This window comes from Typopeltis vanoorti, chromosome 8, assembly GCF_054136105.1.
Source record: "Typopeltis vanoorti isolate ZY-2024b chromosome 8, IOZ_Tvanoo_1.0, whole genome shotgun sequence".
Lineage (NCBI taxonomy): Eukaryota > Metazoa > Arthropoda > Arachnida > Uropygi > Thelyphonidae > Typopeltis > Typopeltis vanoorti.
In genome coordinates, this window is record NC_143556.1 from 151403084 (window position 1) to 151421773 (window position 18690).

The 18690-nt window shown below is 36.4% G+C and overlaps 1 protein-coding gene across 2 annotated transcripts in view; it reads left to right on the forward strand.

Moving 5' to 3' along the window:
• Nucleotides 1–18690, forward strand: part of LOC150104432 (NFU1 iron-sulfur cluster scaffold homolog, mitochondrial-like) — a 201014-nt gene that overhangs the window by 172071 nt on the left and 10253 nt on the right. For both annotated transcript variants that reach the window (XM_090396368.1, XM_090396369.1), the window contains exon 6: nucleotides 5182–5316. In XM_090396368.1, the coding sequence (XP_090252494.1) occupies nucleotides 5182–5316 (135 nt within the window). The remainder of the gene's footprint in view (nucleotides 1–5181; nucleotides 5317–18690) is intronic.

Here is an 18690-nt window from a genome sequence, read left to right on the forward strand (position 1 = left end):
TCCCATCCACTTTCTGAAGCACAGCTCCACCAATACAGTACACAGCCTTATACCTCTGCAAGGTGCTACATTTTGAGGTGCATTTATTAATATTAAAATCACAATCCCACTCATCTGTTGAAGCTAAAAGTCTGTTTTAGAATTAACATCAGCAAATATTCCTGTTAGTTCTACCTAACTTTGCATCATCAGCAAACAACTGAAGATTATTAGTCAATCCACATGAAATACCATCACGAATAATAAGTTAAATAGCAGGGGTCCAAGAAAAGAACTCCGAGGTGCCGCTGGTCACCTTGTTTTTCTGAAATGCTGCTCCATCATACCCAACTTGCTGGCATCATTTAGAAAGCTCTCTTTTTTTCTCTTTTTGATTACTATTTATTTTCATCATCTTTGTCTTTCTTTTATTTATTTTTAAGCTAACTATTTAATTTTATCATTTTTCTCTCACAATCAAATTTAACTGAATGAATACAGCCCAGAGAAATAATTTAACAGGTTTAATTGTTTGGATATTTTGTCTCTGTCACAGCAACATCTTCAGAAATAGAATCTTAAGATTGTAATAACACATAAAAATACACACAACAATTAGTGGAAGAAGTTCGACTTCTTCGTTGAGCCTAAAGTCATATGAGGAATATCTTCTATGGGTGCCATTGGCTAGTCTTTTTGGGTAGGAGGCCTTAGAATTAAAGTTTCCTAAATTGCTGGAAAGTTTAATGCAACCATATTTATTTAGATTAGGCTGTTTTTTTTTATATTTTAAATCTGCTGCTGATTCTAAAAAGAGAAGTTGTATTGCTGGGATGAAGTGTAGTAGAACGAATTCAAAGCAAAGTATGATAGATGTTTATTGCCTCCCTCGATGAGTCTAAAGGACTCCATGAAGTATCCCATAATAATAATACAAGAAGATAATTTGATGTCAACATAGGTGAAATACTTGGTTATTCTTTTATCTTAGTTCTTATTTATAATCACTATGGACTAAATTATTCAGGAAGGTGGCATTTATCCTGATATTCAAATAGGAGATACCAAGATTAGTTTTATATTCTATGCAGATAACATTATCCTCTTAATTTGCTATAAGTCTGCATGAGGAACTTTAACTAAATTAAATAACTACTGTGTCAAATTTGATATGAAGATCAGCCATAAAAACTGTAGAACTCTGAAAATAGGCATAGAAAGCTATCAAACTGCATTTTACTGAAGAGTTTATTGGAAAAACTTTATCTCCATATGAAACAAGCTAACTTACCTGCATTTATATATATATATATATATATATATGTAGAAAGTATTTTTACCTTGGGTATAATAAATGTTAAGATACCAAGCTATTTTAAACCTGGTTTTACTCCATTTCCCAAGTAAGCAAACAGACAAAATAGTCAAGTTTGCGCCTGCACATAATGCAAGTCTAGCTGACCCTGCAGGTAGTGCAAGACCAAGATAACTCATGGTAAAAGTAGAATAAGCTCTGATCACTAATCTTAATATTTGCCCATAATGCAAAGCACAACTCCTGGAGGAGATGTATGCTGCTTTGTATTAAAGGCAGGGGGCCACTACCACGAGTTATCTTGGTCTTGCACTACCTGCAGGGTCAGCTAGACTTGCATTATGTGCAGGCGCAAACATGACTATTTTGTCTGTTTGCTTACTTGGGAAATGGAGTAAAACCAGGTTTAAAATAGCTTGGTATCTTTAACAAATGTTAAAGATTTATTATACCCAAGGTAAAAATACTTTCTACATTTATATCTCTTCCTGAGATTTTTATTTAATAAGGTTAAAACACCTTATGGTAACTTGTTCTGGTAAAATACTTATAAGCTCTGTATTACTAAAGTCTTGGTATTTCTAGCCTGGCTCCCACTGATGAGACCTCAATAAAGGTCGAAACTGGTCTGGGTAGTGGCCCCTTGCCTTTAATACAAAGCATCATACATCTCCTCCAGGAGATGTGCTTTGCATTATGGGTAAATATTAAGATTAGTGATCAGAGCTTATTCAGTCGCAAGCCTTGAAGAAAACCGTGATTGATTCACCCAGAGAGGTATGTGGTGAGGTTGTCTGCAAGGATAGAAAAATCAGGACTCCATGGCGGATACAGGAAGTTAAAGAGACAGTGAAGGAAAAGAAGAAAGCATATCAAAAGTTCCTGGCAAATAAGTCAGCTTTTGCTCTTAGAGAATACAGAGATAAATGTAAGAAAGTGAAAACTGTGTAAAACTAGGAGGACTTTGGCAAGAACATAGAAAATATATATCATGAAGGTGGTAAGATATTCGGGAGATTGTTGAAGAAGCTTAGAAATGGAGGACAGAGTGCTGTAAAAGGAGTTAGAGATGATAAAGGTGACATGAAAAGAGGAGAAAAAGATATCCTTGAAGTATGGAGTAATTACTTTGAAAAACTGCTAAATGAAACAAGCAGTGATAGCACAGTGGTAAAAAACACTCAACAGGCATACAGTCAGGAATACATATCCATACTTGAAGTAGAAAAAGCCATTAAAGGCTTGAAATGTGGAAAGGCAGCAGGACTAGATGATATTCGAACAGAAATGCTGAAGTATCGTAGTATAAAAGTTTTACAGTGGCTGCACTGCATAGTTCAGAAAGCCTGGACAGAGGGATGAATTCCCGATGATTGGAGTAGAGCTCTAATAGTACCCATATATAAAAAGGGAAATAAAACTGAATGCGGGAATTACAGAGGTATTTCCCTACTGAGTGTTCCTGGCAAGATCTATGCAAGTATACTTGAGGAACGGTTGAGACGAATTGTGGAAGAAAAGCTTGGTGAAGAACAAGCTGGATTCAGGTCAAATGGAGGCTGTCAGATCTTCACTTTATGACAAATAGTTGAGAAGCATGGGAATATAACAAAGATCTCTATTTAAGTTTTGTCGATCTGGAAAAGGCATATGACAAAGTGCCAAGAGAGAAGCTATTCAATACCCTACAGTTATATGGTGTCAATGGGGCATTATATCAAGCAATACTTGGTCTTTATTTGAGTTGTAAGTCGGCAGTTAGAACTGAAGGAAGTACAGGAAGATGGTTTAATGTTAAATCTGGTGTGAGTCATGGATGTTCATTATCCCGTGTTATTCATTATCTATATGGATCACGTTATGAAGGAAATTGGTATTAAATATGATATCAGAATTGGAGATGTTAATGTCAGCTCTTTGCTTTATGCGGATGATGTTATACTTCTAAATAAATCCGCTACAAGTTTGCAAGATCCCCTGACTAAATTGAATGAATGTTGTAATAGATGTGGTATGAAGGTCAGCATTAAAAAGACAATGAAAATGGGTAGAATTGTTTTAAATGTCAACTGTGTTGTGAACGGGGAACCTGTGGAACAAGTAAAAATTTCGGCTAATTAGGCATGATTTTTACTGAAGATGATAAATTAAATATTGAAATAGACAACAGAATCAACAAAGCTGGTATGGTAGGCAGTCAATTGAATAAATTCATATGGAATAAGAGAGAAATTAGTCCAAACACTAAATTAGCTGTATACAAGACAGTGTTCAAATCAGTTTTAACTTATGGATCTGAGAGCTGGGTCAGAAGTAAAACACTTGACCAAAGACTAGACACCTCAGATATGAGAGTCCTGAGAAATATTAGAGGCATGAACAGATGGCATCAATGGTAATATGATATTAAAAACGAGGATATTATTATTATTATTATTCAGGCCTCCATGGAGTCAAAAGACTCATCGTGGGAGGTCCTTCCTAAGAACATAGTCTGTCAAGACTCATTTGTGTTTCTTAGCGGTGGCCCCACCCCTTAAGAAACACAAAGTCTATCACACAACTCCTTAAACTCATTGACCATTCTCGCTCTCACCACTCCATCAGGCAATGCAATCCACGGTTCGACTACCCTGCACACAAAGAAACCACTTCTCACCCTCTTGCTCACAGTTTCCTTTCGTAACTTCTAGGGATGGCCTCTTGTCATTAGAAAGAACTTGACATTGTCAGAATCCAGGAATGTATTAGCAGTGCTAATCTCAGGTGGTATGGTCACTTAGATTGGGTGAGGAAAGATTAGCAAAACAAGTGTTCTCTGCCAGGTTGGCAGGAAAACGACCCAGAAGAAGACCAAGATATAGGTGGATTGATATAGTACAAAGTGCCTTAGACGATAGAAATGTAAGATCTGATAATGTTGGAGTCTTGACAAGTAACAGACTGATTTGAAGGAAAATTGTAGATAGGAAGTTAATAATGATGTAAATTTTTCATGTAGTACTATCATATCCTGTGCACCCCTTGAGGGTACATGTCAGGAATTTGATGATGACTTTCTACCCAGTGGGTTTCTTCTGATACTGGTATTTTGGAAATCCTTGGATTCTAGTTTCCATAAAATGAGGAACTGTTATAAGGGCTTTTCAACTGAAGATAGTTGGTCTCATACAGTGACAAGTTTTTTTTTTTTTTACTGCCAAGGAACTTTAGTCATTTTTTCCCACAAAACAGGCAGAAAATACACATTTTGACAGAACTGTCTTATGACATTAGTTAGGTTTATAGAAAGGCAACTTACTCAGCTGTGACAGACTTCATTCATATGGATTGGAAATGGCTGAAACAACAAACTTACAAGGCCAATGTATTATGTCTGTTAATTGTCAAAGTGAGCCACTTTGCTTCCAAGAGGAAAGTGATTATCATTCTTGAATGGGAAGGGTTAAGCATGTGGATTTCTCATTTAAGAAGTATATAAGGAAACTACAGGATCTGGTGATTATGACAGGCTAAGGCAACTTAAGTAGTCCGCAAACTGTCATAAGAAAGTAAGGAACTTAATGTCTTATACTTGCAAATTCTTTGTTTATAGATTTTATCCAGCTAAAACCAAACTCACTTAGTTATATTCACCAAGAATGAAGATGGATCATATTTCTGATCATATTCCCATATGATCAGAAATATGACCATCTGAAGATATGGGAATCTTCCTAGAAATAATACCTATAAGCCCAGTACATTTTGTACAGATTGAGTTTGAATGTTTTAACTGGGTAGTTATATGTTTCTCAAAAGCAGTTTGCACTTCTGCAACAGAAGTGCATGCTGCTTTTAAGCTTATACAATGGCACTGCTATTCAGTATATGACTGTACTTTTCAGGGTTTTAACAATGGTATTGTAAAACTAAAGATGCAGGGCGCTTGCACTAGCTGTCCCAGTTCAGTTGTTACTTTGAAAAATGGTATCCAGAATATGCTTCAGTTCTATATTCCTGAAGTTGCAGGTGTAGAGCAGGTAAGTAGACATTAACTTAATATTTCATTCAGTTTCTTTTGTCATTCTATTACATTAGATGGCCCATATAGCAAAACTGTCAGGACTAAAAAATTGTTCATTATAGCAAGGTTTACTATAGTGAATCTACAATAAAGAGACTAACTTCCACTACCCCCACCTTACTATTCAAAGGAAATAAATATCCAGGTAGGTAGGTATTGATTGGCATTCATTTGGATATACCTATGGCTTCTTATCTCATACCAGGTTCTAACAGGTCTATTGGGATTGTCGCTCACCATCTCCACATTACAGAGTTTCAAGTATTAGAAGCTGGCAGTTATGGATATTCTTTTTTTCATATTTGCTTAGATTTTCTTGGCACCTTATAATTTCATATTTAGTATTGTTTCATATTGCCAGCCTGATTAGCTCTCCAACCCACAAGCTGCAGGTTCAAATCCCACCGTAGGCATGGATGTTTGTGATTGTCTTTAGACAGGAGATGAATTTCACTGCCCAGTACAAGCCTTGCTTATTGTAGGCCTGAAGGAGTTCTATGTTTGTTCTCTGGAGCAAGGTGGTTTCTGGCCAATGTAAAAAAAATAAGAAATTTTAATAAAAAATACAAAAAAAAAAAAAAACCTCCGCCCACCAGGGTATGAATAGGTTTATAAATAAACCTTTCATGGGGTGGGGAGCCATATAAAAAAAAAAAATAAAAACTTTCAGATTCTAACTGTACAAAGGTGTGTGCACAGAGAAACACACACACATGGCTCCAGAATTACAACTTAAACTTACTAGCCACAAAAAATTTTACTCACCAAATATGTATTGATCTACTTTATATAAATACAGGCACAGTGTGGTCATACGACTCATTAGTTTTTTTGTTTTTTTTTCTTCCCACTTGTAGATGCATCCAGCAGTTTAATAACATTTTTTTAGCAACCATGTGTGTGTGTGTAACTGATGTAAACAAAGCATTTATAGTTAAGAATTTAAGGAAGCACAGCACATAATCATCATAAAATTCCTGATAAGTACTCTCAAGGGGTGTACAGGATATGATAGTGCTGCATGGACAACTTACATCATTACTAACTTCCTATATACAATTTTCCTCCAAATCAATCTCTCACCTGTCAAGACTTCAACATTATTAGATCTTATATTTCGATCTTCTAAGGCACTTTTTACTGTATCAATCCATCTATATTTTGGTCTTCCTGTGGGTCTTTTTCCTACCAACCTGTGGCAAGGAACAATTGTTTTGCTAATCTTTCCTCTCCCATTCTGTTTAAGTCACCATACACCTGAGATTAGCTCTACTAACACATTCCTGGATGCTAACAATGTCGAGTTCTTTCCTAATATTAAGTAAATTTCCTATTATTAACATTAGGAAATTATTTTAACATGTGTGTTGTGTTTGAGGTTTCTTAAGGGTCAAAGCTATATAACTGAGAGGAGACTTCCACATCGACTTTAAAGGAATGCGGTGAACCGACCAGGACTTCTGACCGATTGTACAATCCTCACCTTCTCGTGGTGCACCCTGTTAAGTTATCTACCTGGATAGTGAACGAATGAGGATGGAATGGCAATTTGGGATTTAGCTGACCAAATTGTATGCTTACTGGCCTAAACCAAAATAAAAAATGATGGTACAACATGACAGAATTTCATGCCGGCTGGGGTGTCGCCCGGTTAAACAAGGCTCCCGTTCTTTTTTGCCAGGAAACCAGGGCAAATAGCGAAAAGTCAGATACTGGAACAAATCCTAAAACCCACCCCCAACTCAACATCACCAGAGTTCAAGATTGGTACTATCAGCATAAGAAGCCTGAATGGCAAAAAAATGGAGCTACCTGAGGAATTGGATAAGTAGCAGATCAACATAATGGATGTGACTGAAACAAAAAAGAAAATCTGGTGAGATCTTTCTGAGCAATAAATACAAAATGTTATATTCAGGCAATGACAGTCAGAGAAAAGAAGGTGCAGCTGTAGGATTGCACACAAAATATGAGGCTAATCTTGAATGGCAAACAATATCAAGTAGAGTGATGTGTGCAAATATCAGAATGGGGAATTGGACAATGAGACTTATTTGTGTCTATAGTCCCACAGAAGGTTCTACTAAGGTAGAAGTGGAGGAGGTTTTTGAAGCTTTAGAAAAAGCAACTGACACATGAAAAAGGAAAAGTTGGTCCTTGTTGGGATCTAAATAACAGAGTTGGAAATGATTGTCAGACATACAAAAATGTTGGGAAAATTTGGAGAAAAGAGCAAAGCTAATAATAATGGCAGATACCTGTTTGATTTCTGCTCAGGACATGGGCTGGTTAACACAATGTTCCAATATTAAAATGTGCACAAATTTACATGGAGAGAAGAAGCAAGGAATAAGAAAAATTCCATTGACTATGTTATTGTTGATAGTAATGTTTTCCCAGTGGTGTAGAACACTAGGGTGTACAGAGGATCTGAAATTGGAAGTGATCACCATTTAGTCTTGAGCAGGGATGAAATTGAATTTCATATTGAAAAGAAGAATTTGTAAGAAAATTTTAAAGAAAATAAAAGTTCAGCAGCTCTCAGATGTGAAGTGTAGACTAAAATACACAAACATTATTCAAGAAAAAATGAGAGTTTGAGAACAGGAACCAAAACTTGGAGATTCAGTTGCAAATCCTGAAGAAAACATCGATTGATTCAGCCAGAGAGGCATGCGGTGAGGTTGTCTGCAAGGTTAGAAAAATCAGAACTCCATGGTGGACACAGGAAGTTAAAGAGGCAATGAAGGAAAAGAAGAAAGCATATCAAAAGTTCCTGGCAAATAAGTCAGCTTTTGCTCTTAGAGAATACAGAGAAAAATGTAAGGAAGCTAAACACTGTGTAAAACTGGCTAAAGAAAAGTCATGGGAGGACTTTGGCAAGAACATAGAAAATAAATATCAAGAAGGTAGCAAGATATTCTGGAGGTTGTTGAAGAAGCTCAGAAATGCAGGAAAGAGTGCTGTAAAATGGACTAGAGATGATAAAGGTGACATCAAAACTGGTGAAAAAGATATCTTTGATGTATGGATTAATTACTTCGAAAAACTACTAAATGTAACATAAAGTGATGACAACAGCACAGTAGTAAAAACACCCAACAGACTGCAATCAGGAATACATATCAATACATGAAGTAGAAAAAGCCATCAAAAGCCTAAAAGGTGGAAAGAACAAGAGGCCATTGCTGGAAATAGTATGAGGATGTGAGTAAAGGAGTGAGAAGCAGGTTCTTTGCGTGGAGGTTGGTTGGTGAGTGGAATACATTGCCTGAGTGTATTGTGGATGCAGACACATTGAATCAGTTTAAGAAGTGGTTGGATGAGCATTGTATGCAATAGTGAGTACCTCCCATGATGAGTCTCTGACCCCATGGTGATCAAATGTTATTGATAATAATAACAATGTGAAAAGGCAGCAAGAGTAGATGATATTCCATCAGAAATGCTCAAGTATGGAGGTATAAAAGTCTTACAGTGGCTCACTGCATAGTTCAGAAGGCCTGGAAAGAAGGATGAATTCCAGATGATTGGAGTAACTCTCATAGTACTGATATATAAAAAGGGAAATAAAACTGATTACAGAATTACAGAGGTATTTCCCTACAGAGTCCCTGGTAAGATTTATGTAAGTATACTTGAGAAATGGTTGAGAAGGATTGTAGAATGGAAGCGTGGTGAAGAACAAGCTGGATTCAGGCTAAACAGGCGGCTGTGAGGATTATATTTTCACATTACAACAAATAGTTGAGAAATCGTGAGAATATAAGAAAGAACTGGAAAAGGCATATGACAAGGTGTCAAGAGAGAGAGAAGCTGTTCAAAGTGCTACAGTTGTATGGTGTCAATGGAGGATTATATCAAGCAATACTTAGTCTTTATTTAAGCTGTAAATCAGCAGTTAGAATTGAAGGACATACAGGAAGATGGTTTTATGTTAAATCTGGTGTCAGACAAGGATGTACATTATCCCCTCTGTTATTTATTATCTATATGGATCACTTATGAAGGAAAATGGTATTAAACCTGATATCAGAATTGGAGATGTTAATCTGAGCTCTTTACTCTATGCAGGTGATGTGATACTTCTAAATAAATCTGCAAGATTCCCTGACTAAATTCAATAACTCTTGTATTAGATTAATTTGGTATGAAGGTCAGAAATAACAAGACAAAGACAATGAAAATAGGCAGAAGCATCGAAAATATCAACTGCATTGTGAATGGAAAACCTATAGAACAAGTAAAACATTTCAGCCACTTAGGCATGATTTTTAGTGAAGATGGTAAATTAAATATCGAAATAGACCACACAATCAACCAAACTGGTATTGTAGAAAGTCAACTGAATAAATTTATATGGAATAAGAGAAAAATTACTCAAAACACTAAATCAAATTAGAAAGATTAGAGGGGTGAACAGATGGCATCAGTGGCAATATCATATTAAAAATGAGGATATTAGGAAAGAACTCGACATTGTTAGCATCCAGGAATGTGTTAGCAGAGCTAATCTCAGGTGTATGGTCACTTAAACAGAATGGGAGAGGAAAGATTAGCAAAACAATTGTTCTTTGCCACAGGTTGGCAGGAAAAAGACCCACAGGAAGACCAAAATATAGATGGATTGATACAGTAAAAAGTGCCTTAGAAGATCGAAATATAAGATCTAATAATGTTGAAGTCTTGACACGTGACAGATTGATTTGGAGGAAAATTGTATATAGGAAGTTAGTAATGATGTAAGTGTCCATGCAGCACTACACTTACATAAATCTTACCAGGGACTCTTTGGGAAATACTTCTGTAATTCTCACATCAGTTTTATTTCCCTCTTTATATATCAGTACTATGAGATCTCTACTCCAATCATCTGGAATTCATCCCTCTTTCCAGGCCTTCTGAACTATGCAGTGCAGCCACTGTAAGACTTTTATACCTCCATACTTGAACATTTCTGATGGAATATCATCTACTCTTGCTGCCTTTTCACATTGTTATTATTATCAATAACATTTGACCACCATGGGGTCAGAGACTCATCATGGGAGGTACTCGCTATTGCATACAATGCTCATCCAACCAGTTCTTAAACTGATTCAATGTGTCTGCATCCACAATACACTCAGGCAATGTATTCCACTCACCAACCAACCTCCACGCAAAGAACCTGCTTCTCACTCCTTTACTCACATCCTCATACTATTTCCAGCAATGGCCTCTTGTTCTTTCCACATTTTAGGCTTTTGATGGCTTTTTCTACTTCATGTATTGATATGTATTCCTGATTGCATGTCTGTTGAGTGTTTTTACTACTGTGCAGTTGTCATCACTTTATGTTACATTTAGCAGTTTTTCGAAGTAATTAATCCATACATCAAGGATATCTTTTTCACCAGTTTTGATGTCACCTTTATCATCTCTAGTCCATTTTACAGCACTCTTTCCTGCATTTCTGAGCTTCTTCAACAACCTCCAGAATATCTTGCTACCTTCTTGATATTTATTTTCTATGTTCTTGCCAAAGTCCTCCCATGACTTTTCTTTAGCCAGTTTTACACAGTGTTTAGCTTCCTTACATTTTTCTCTGTATTCTCTAAGAGCAAAAGCTGACTTATTTGCCAGGAACTTTTGATATGCTTTCTTCTTTTCCTTCACTGCCTCTTTAACTTCCTGTGTCCACCATGGAGTTCTGATTTTTCTATCCTTGCAGACAATCTCACCAGATGCCTCTCTGCTGAATCAATCGATGTTTTCTTCAGGATTTGCAACTGAATCTCCAAGTTTTGGTTCCTGTTCTCAAACTCTCATTTTTTCTTGAATAATGTTTGTGTATTTTCGTCTACACTTCACATCTGAGAGCTGCTGAACTTTTATTTTCTTTAAAATTTTCTTACAAATTCTTCTTTTCAATATGAAATTCAATTTCATCCTGCTCAAGACTAAATGGTGATCACTTCCAATTTCAGATCCTCTGTACACCCTAGTGTTCTACACCACTGGGAAAACATTACTATCAACAATAACATAGTCAATGAAATTTTTCTTATTCCTTGCTTCTTCTCTCCATGTAAATTTGTGCACATTTTAATATTGGAACATTGTGTTAACCAGCCCATGTTAACCCTGAGCAGAAATCAAACAGGTATCTGCCATTTTATTAGCTTTGCTCTTTTCTCCAAATTTTCCCAACATTTTTGTATGTCTGACAATCATTTCCAACTCTGCTATTTAGATCCCAACAAGGACCAACTTTTCCTTTTTCATGTGTCAGTTGCGTTTTCTAAAGCTTCAAAAACCTCCTCCACTTCTACCTTAGTAGAACCTTCTGTGGGACTATAGGCACAAATAAGTCTCATTGTCCAATTCCCCATTGTGATATTTGCACACATCACTCTACTTGATATTGTTTGCCATTCAAGATTAGCCTCATATTTTGTGTTCAATCCTACAGCTGCACCTTCTTTTCTCTGACTGTCATTGCCTGAATATAACATTTTGTATTTATTGCTCAGAAAGATCTCACCAGATTTTCTTTTTTGTTTCAGTCACATCCATTATGTTGATCTGCTACTTATCCAATTCCTCAGGTAGCTCAATTTTTTTTCCATTCAGGCTTCTTATGCTGATAGTACCAATCTTGAACTCTGGTGATGTTGAGTTGGGGGTGGGTTTTAGGATTTGTTCCAATATCTGACTTTTCGCTATTTGCCATGGTTCCCTGGCAAAAAAGAACGGGAGCCTTGTTTAACCGGGCAACACCCCAGCCGGCATGAAATTCTGTCATGTTGTACCATCATTTTTTATTTTGGTTTAAGCCAGTAAGAATACAATTTGGTCAGCTAAATCCCAAATTGCCATTCCATCCTCATTCGTTCACTATCCAGGTAGATAACTTAACAGGGTGCACCACGAGAAGATGAGGATTGTACAATCAGTCAGAATTCCTGGCCGGTTCACCGCATTCCTTTAAAGTCGATGTGGAAGTCTCCTCTCAGTTATATAGCTTTGACCCTTAAGAAACCTCAAACACAACACACACATGTTAAAATAATTTCCTGATGTTAATATTAGGAAATTTACTTAATATTAGGATAGTAACATTTGACGTTTCAACCTCTGTATTTAGGTCATCATCAGAAAAATACATATGTATAAGGAGCATGCTACTGCACTTTAAAGGTAAAATGAATCTAAGCTGCTTATTAATCTTTTATCTAGCCTGATCTCTAGTGAAAAAAAAAAAAAGTTAATAATATTAAAAAAAAATTGTAAATAAAAAATAAAATAAAGTTAAAAAAAAAGTAAATATAAAAATAAATTAAAAACAGAACTACATTTAACATTTCTAAAGTCCTCTTGTATTGAGATATCTTTTTGGACTTGTTCCCATGCTATAAAGATTGCAGATGTGACCCCCCACATTCTTGGAATGATTAGTCCATCATTTTTGTTCGGTTTTGGATTGTGTTTTAGCATTTCACAGGCTTTTTTAAATTTTCCCTCAAACCAGGTTGTGGTGCGGTGTAGGGATTTGGTGCCCTTCTGGTCAATTCTATGATATGTTTGGAGTGTGTGGTCAGATAGGTCTGTTTTTCCATAATGGAGGTATTTCACGTGTCATATTGCATTCATCTTTTCTGATTGGGATAGCGTGTCCTGTTTCTCTTATGTAGGTAGGTTACATGTACATTGGATTTTGTAAACACCTGAATGGGCTATTTGTGGAAGCAGATCTTTGGAAGAACTGAGTAAATTTCTTAATTTTGTTAGGGGGTTTGAAGGTAGTCTTGATGTTGTATTTATGTAGTGTTCTATTTTTTTCTGAGATGCCTCTGACATATGGTATGGCATTATAATCTTTTTTGTTTTAAGTGGTATTTTTATGGAGTATCTTATGAATTGTTTGTTTATTATAGCCACTTTTTACAAATATGGTTAATAATTTTGAATTCTTGGTTTAGAGCTTGTTCATTTGAGTAAATAGTTAGAGTTCTGTGTTTGAGGGTGCATATGACTCTTAATTTTTGTGTATGTACTGGCCTGTGTGTGTAGGTTTGTGGTAGACCGAGAAGAAGAAACAGCCTGAGGGAAGACGCGTGACGAGTGTGTCTAGAAAAGGAAGAGAGTTGTTGTTTTCAATTTTAATGGTGAATTGGATACGTTTGTGTTGTTTGTTCAGGTGGCTAAGAATGTATTTAATGTTTTGCGGCCATGGGACCAAATGGCAAAAATATCTGAGCGAGACTTTGGGCTTTAGGTTGGCTGAATATAGAGTTTATTGCTCAAAGTCTTCCATGTGAAAGTTAGCTATTCGGGGGTGGGGGGGAGTGGTGAGCCCATGGCCATACCTTCTTTTTTGTAGGTAAAAATTGTTTTGCCACATGAAATATCCGGAGCGGAGTACATGGGCAAAGAGGGCTGTGATGTCAGATGGAAATATGTTTTGGATAATAATAGTATCGTTGATTGGGACATTTGCGAAAAGGACAGGTATGTGAAAGCTGACTAATAAATCTTCGTCGTTGAGTGTGATTCTTTTAATTTTGTTTATGAAATGTGTATTTTTCATGTAGGAGGGGGGGGGGGATGACCTACCAATCCCTTGAGTGTGGGTGCTAATTTCTTGACTAAGTGGTAATTAGGGCTCTCATTTCCTTTGACTATCAGACGTAGTGGTATATTTGTTTTGTGTATTTTTGGCAGACCATAAATTCTGGGAGCACAGGCATATTGAGGTATTAGTTTTTTGGTTGTTTCTTCTGGCCAAGTGATCACAGATTTAATTAATTCTGTTGTTTTCTTTTTGATGCGTTTAGTTGGGTTGTAGTTCACCATTTGGTAAGTGTTGTGGTACGATATGAAATTGTTCATTTTTTCTAGGTATACTGTCTGATCGAACACAATGGTAGCATTAACTTTATCGGCTTTTGTGATTACGATGTCTTTGTTATTTTTTAAGGATTTGACGGCCAGTTTTTCTGTTTTGTTTAGTTGTAACTTAGTTTTTTTATTTGTGTTTAATATGTATGATGCTTCCCATTCAGAATTTGTCAGCTAGATTAGAGGGGAGGGATCTTAGACCTCTTTCAATATGATAAATGAAATCTAATTTGTTAACTGACCTCGGTGCAGTGGCATAGTTCAGACAGTTTTCCAGCAGAGAGAGCTCTCCTTGGTTGAGTTATAGCTTGATTTGTTAATGACTTGGCCGTGGTCTGTTGGAGGTTGGTTGCTCCTGACTTCGCTTGTGGGTGATTGGTTGCTCCTAGTGATATTGGTTTCTAATTGGCTTTTCCTCCAGATATGGCATACTAATTCTTGTTGTTTTAATGCTAGTAACTTCGCTACTAGTTTTTCTTTGTTTTTCAGTAATATGTGCTTGGCCAAGTCATCTGTAATCTTGTCTAGGATGTCCCAAATATCGGGATTAATATAGCTAGATAGCTCTAATTATTGTTGTAACACATTGGCTTGGGTAACTGCTAAGTTTTTGCGGGCCTCATGGATCTGTTTTCTTAACAAAGCTTTTTCCAAACAGGCATAATTACGGAGTTAGCTGAAGTAAACTTCTTCTCTAGCTTAATGCAGTTAGGTATTAGGTTACTGTCTCTACATCATTTTAGAAATGCTAGTCGATTAATTAGTTTCATCTTACCATAGTGGATGCACTGCTTGTGGGTCAAATCTCCATGGATTATGACAATTCTTATTTTTAAGGTTACATGGTGATCAGCATTCATGGTTAAGAATTTAGGGAAACACAACACACGTGTTAAAATAATCACTTTACTTAATATTAGGAAAGTAACATTTGACGTTTTGACCTCTGTATTGAGGTCATCATCAGAAAAATACCCAAGTATAAGGAGCAAGTGACATGCTACTGTACTTTACAAAGGTAAAATGAATCAAAATTGCTTATTAATCTTTTATCTAGCCTGACCTCTGGTGGGGAAACAAAAATTGTTAATATTAATAAAAAATAAAATAAAACAAAGTTTAAAAAAAAAAGTAAATATAAAAATAAATTAAAAACAGAACTACATTAAACATTTCTAAAGTCCTCACATACTGAGCTATCCTTTTTGACTTGTTCCGAAGCTAAAATGGTTGCAGATTCTTGAAATGATTAGTCCATCATTTTTGTTCAGGTTTGGATTGTGTTTTAGCATTTCACAGGCTTCTTTAAATTTTCTCTCAAACCAGGTTTTGGTGCGGTGTAGGGACTTGGTACCTTTCCAGTCAATTCTGTGATATGTTTCGAGTGTGTGGTCAGATAGGCCTGTTTTTCCATAATGGAGGTATTTAATGTGTCGATTGTGTTCATCTTTTCTGATCGGGATAGTGTCCTGTTTCCCCTGTGTAGGATAGCTTACATGTACATTGGAATTTGTAAACTTTTACATGGAATACTTTGAGCAACAAGCTCTAAATTTGGCCAACCTAAAGCCCAAAGTCTGGCTCAGAGATGTTGATGATATTTTCGCCAATTGGGCCTCACAGCCAGAAAACATTAAATAGATTCCTTAGCCACCTGAACAAACAGCACAATAAAAACTTTACTATAAATCGTTACTATAAAAATACAAATGTAAGCAATACAGTCACTGAAAAAATTAAATGAATATATCTCTGAGGACACATGTATACATATAGAATATAAATGAGACAGTATATAAAAGATTTAGAGTAATTTTATATAAATCAAGTGGATACTAAATCTAGCCTTATTTCAAAACTGAATGTAGAAACTATGAAAGTTTCGTAAAAAAAAAAAAAAAAAAAAAAAGTTGACCTTATGAGAATACACTCGCTGGCATTCACGAGATTCCCTACCATGGACCACTCAGAAGATGAGCACTTGCCCAAGCTTCCATATATTTGCCTTCTATTGGTCCATTTTGATAAGGTTTCACTGGCCTGACAGCTGTTTCGAACTGGTTGTTCTCCTCAGAGACTGGTGTTTAAGTAAAGGCCTCTCTAAAAATTAGGTGATCCCACAGACCCCTCCCTACAAGTGACTGAAAGATCGTCCAACTCAGTGTTGGTTCCACTCAGTGACAGGCTCACCCTACCACTGAGGAACCGCTCATATTCCAGGGAAAAGCATCCACCGACAAGGCTCCCCTCATGGGCCACGCTGGAAAACACTCTTCCTGGAGATTCCAAATGCTCTCTCACGGCAAATCCCCCCCCTTCACCGGGAACTAGATTCCAAAGAAACCATAAGAGAGCTAAAACTCTTGTTCAGTACTAAGGAACTCGAAGTGTCAGAGAGGTGTATTTTTCATTGGCGAACTCTCGGTTGGTACATAGAGTATTTACTAAAATAAAGAGCCAAAAGGCTTCAGTTTGGCAATGCAAATTTATATAAATCGAATGGATATTAAATCCAGCATTATTTCAAAGTTGAATGTATAAACCATGAAAGTTTCGTTTAAAAAAAAAAAAGTTGACCAGAGATCTTATTATTATTATTATTAATACGGGCAACTCCAAGGAGTCATTAGACTCATTGTGGGATGCCCAACATCATGTCAAGAACAGCTATTCAACATTCACACAGTATCTATCATACTTTGCTTTGAACTCATTTACAGTCATGACACCCACAACAGACTCTGGCAGCTTATTCCACTCATTCACCACTCTCCAAGTAAAAAACCCAGCTCTAGCACCCTTGCTAACCACACTCTTGCCCAGCTTCCATGGATGGCCTCTAGTCCTCCCACCACCAGTCCTATTCTCAAATCTTCTGAATTAATTTTATAGAAACCCTTCAGTAATTTGAATGTCTCAATCATATCACCCCTTTTTTGCCTATCAACCAATTTCTGCAACCCACAAATCTTCAACCCGTTCTCATAAGTTTCATTCCATAGACCTGCTATCATCTTGGTCAGTTGTCTCTGGATCCTCTCCACCTCCTCCCCATCAAGAAGAAACCGTGGCACCCAAATTTGGGCACAGTAGTCTAGGTGGGGTCTTATCAAGGCTCGATAGAGAGGAACAATAACCTGTTTGTCTCTGCTCATCAAAGTATTTTTCAGCAACCAAGTGATTCCCAAGTGTATTCCCAATTATGGGAATACACTTTCTAGTATTCACGAGTTGTCCTAGCGCAAGACCACTTATGGGCGCTTGGGCAAGCACTCGTGTCTTCTAAGTGGTCCGTGCTAGAGCACCTTGTGAATGCTGCGAGTGTATTCCTGTAAGCTCTCTGGTCAACCTTTTTTACAAAACTTTCATAGTTTCTACATTTGGCTTTGAAATAATAATGCTGGAATTTAATATCCACTTGATTTATATAAATTTGCATTGCTGAACTGAAGCCTTTTGGCTGTTTATTTTAGTAAATACTTTACGCACTAACCGAGAATTCACTTACGAAAGATACACCTCTCCAACATTTCAAGTTCCTTAATAGTGAAGGAATGTTTTTTTGCTCTTTAATATTTCGTGGGGGTTTTGCCTTGAGTGAGAATTTGAGGCTCCGTGACCACTATTGGGGGCCGTGTTGGTGGATGCTCTTCCCCTGGAATATGAGCGGCTCTGCTCAGTGGTAGGATGAGGATGTCACATATTATTATAGATCAGAATTTCTCAATCTTTCTAAGCCCAAGGACCAGTAAAATGCCTTAAACAATTCTACGGACCACTAAGTTAAATGTATGTGGGGATTACCAATATTTACATATACATTTACAACATATATTTACGTACAACATTTATATTTTACATATACATATACACAGTGCTTTTTTTCTAGAAAAAAGGTGCCGGAACCCACATCTTGTTAAGTTTTTTATTAAAGAAAACGATATTCAAATCTTAATTTAAATGAAATATAAAGCAGCTGTTGCTGTCATGGAGTCGCATAAATGAATTAAATATAATTTATCTTCAGTATTTTTTATTTTAGACATGATCAAATGTAAAATTAAACAAATTAAAATATACAACCAAAGGCCAAATATAAAAGTAAAAGTAAATTTGTAAAAACATTATATAATTTAAGAGAAGTTCATAGTCTTTTCCAAAGTTTTGTTCAATTCTCGTCGAACAAATCATCTTGACTCATTTCTTTGCTCTTAACATCTAAGGCTGAATGTCGTCCTCTAAGTAACCACAGATCAACATACTTTGAAGGATCGAAAAGTCCAACGAGTTTGATGAATAAAAGTGCCAAAACTGTTTTAGCCTTCAACGAAGCTCTTGTTGGGGTGATAATTAAATTCATCTGCGAAAATCCAAGTTTACATTCACTTGATGAAATGGGAATGGTATTTACCAAACACAACAGTTTTTCTGGGTATGTCTTATCGAG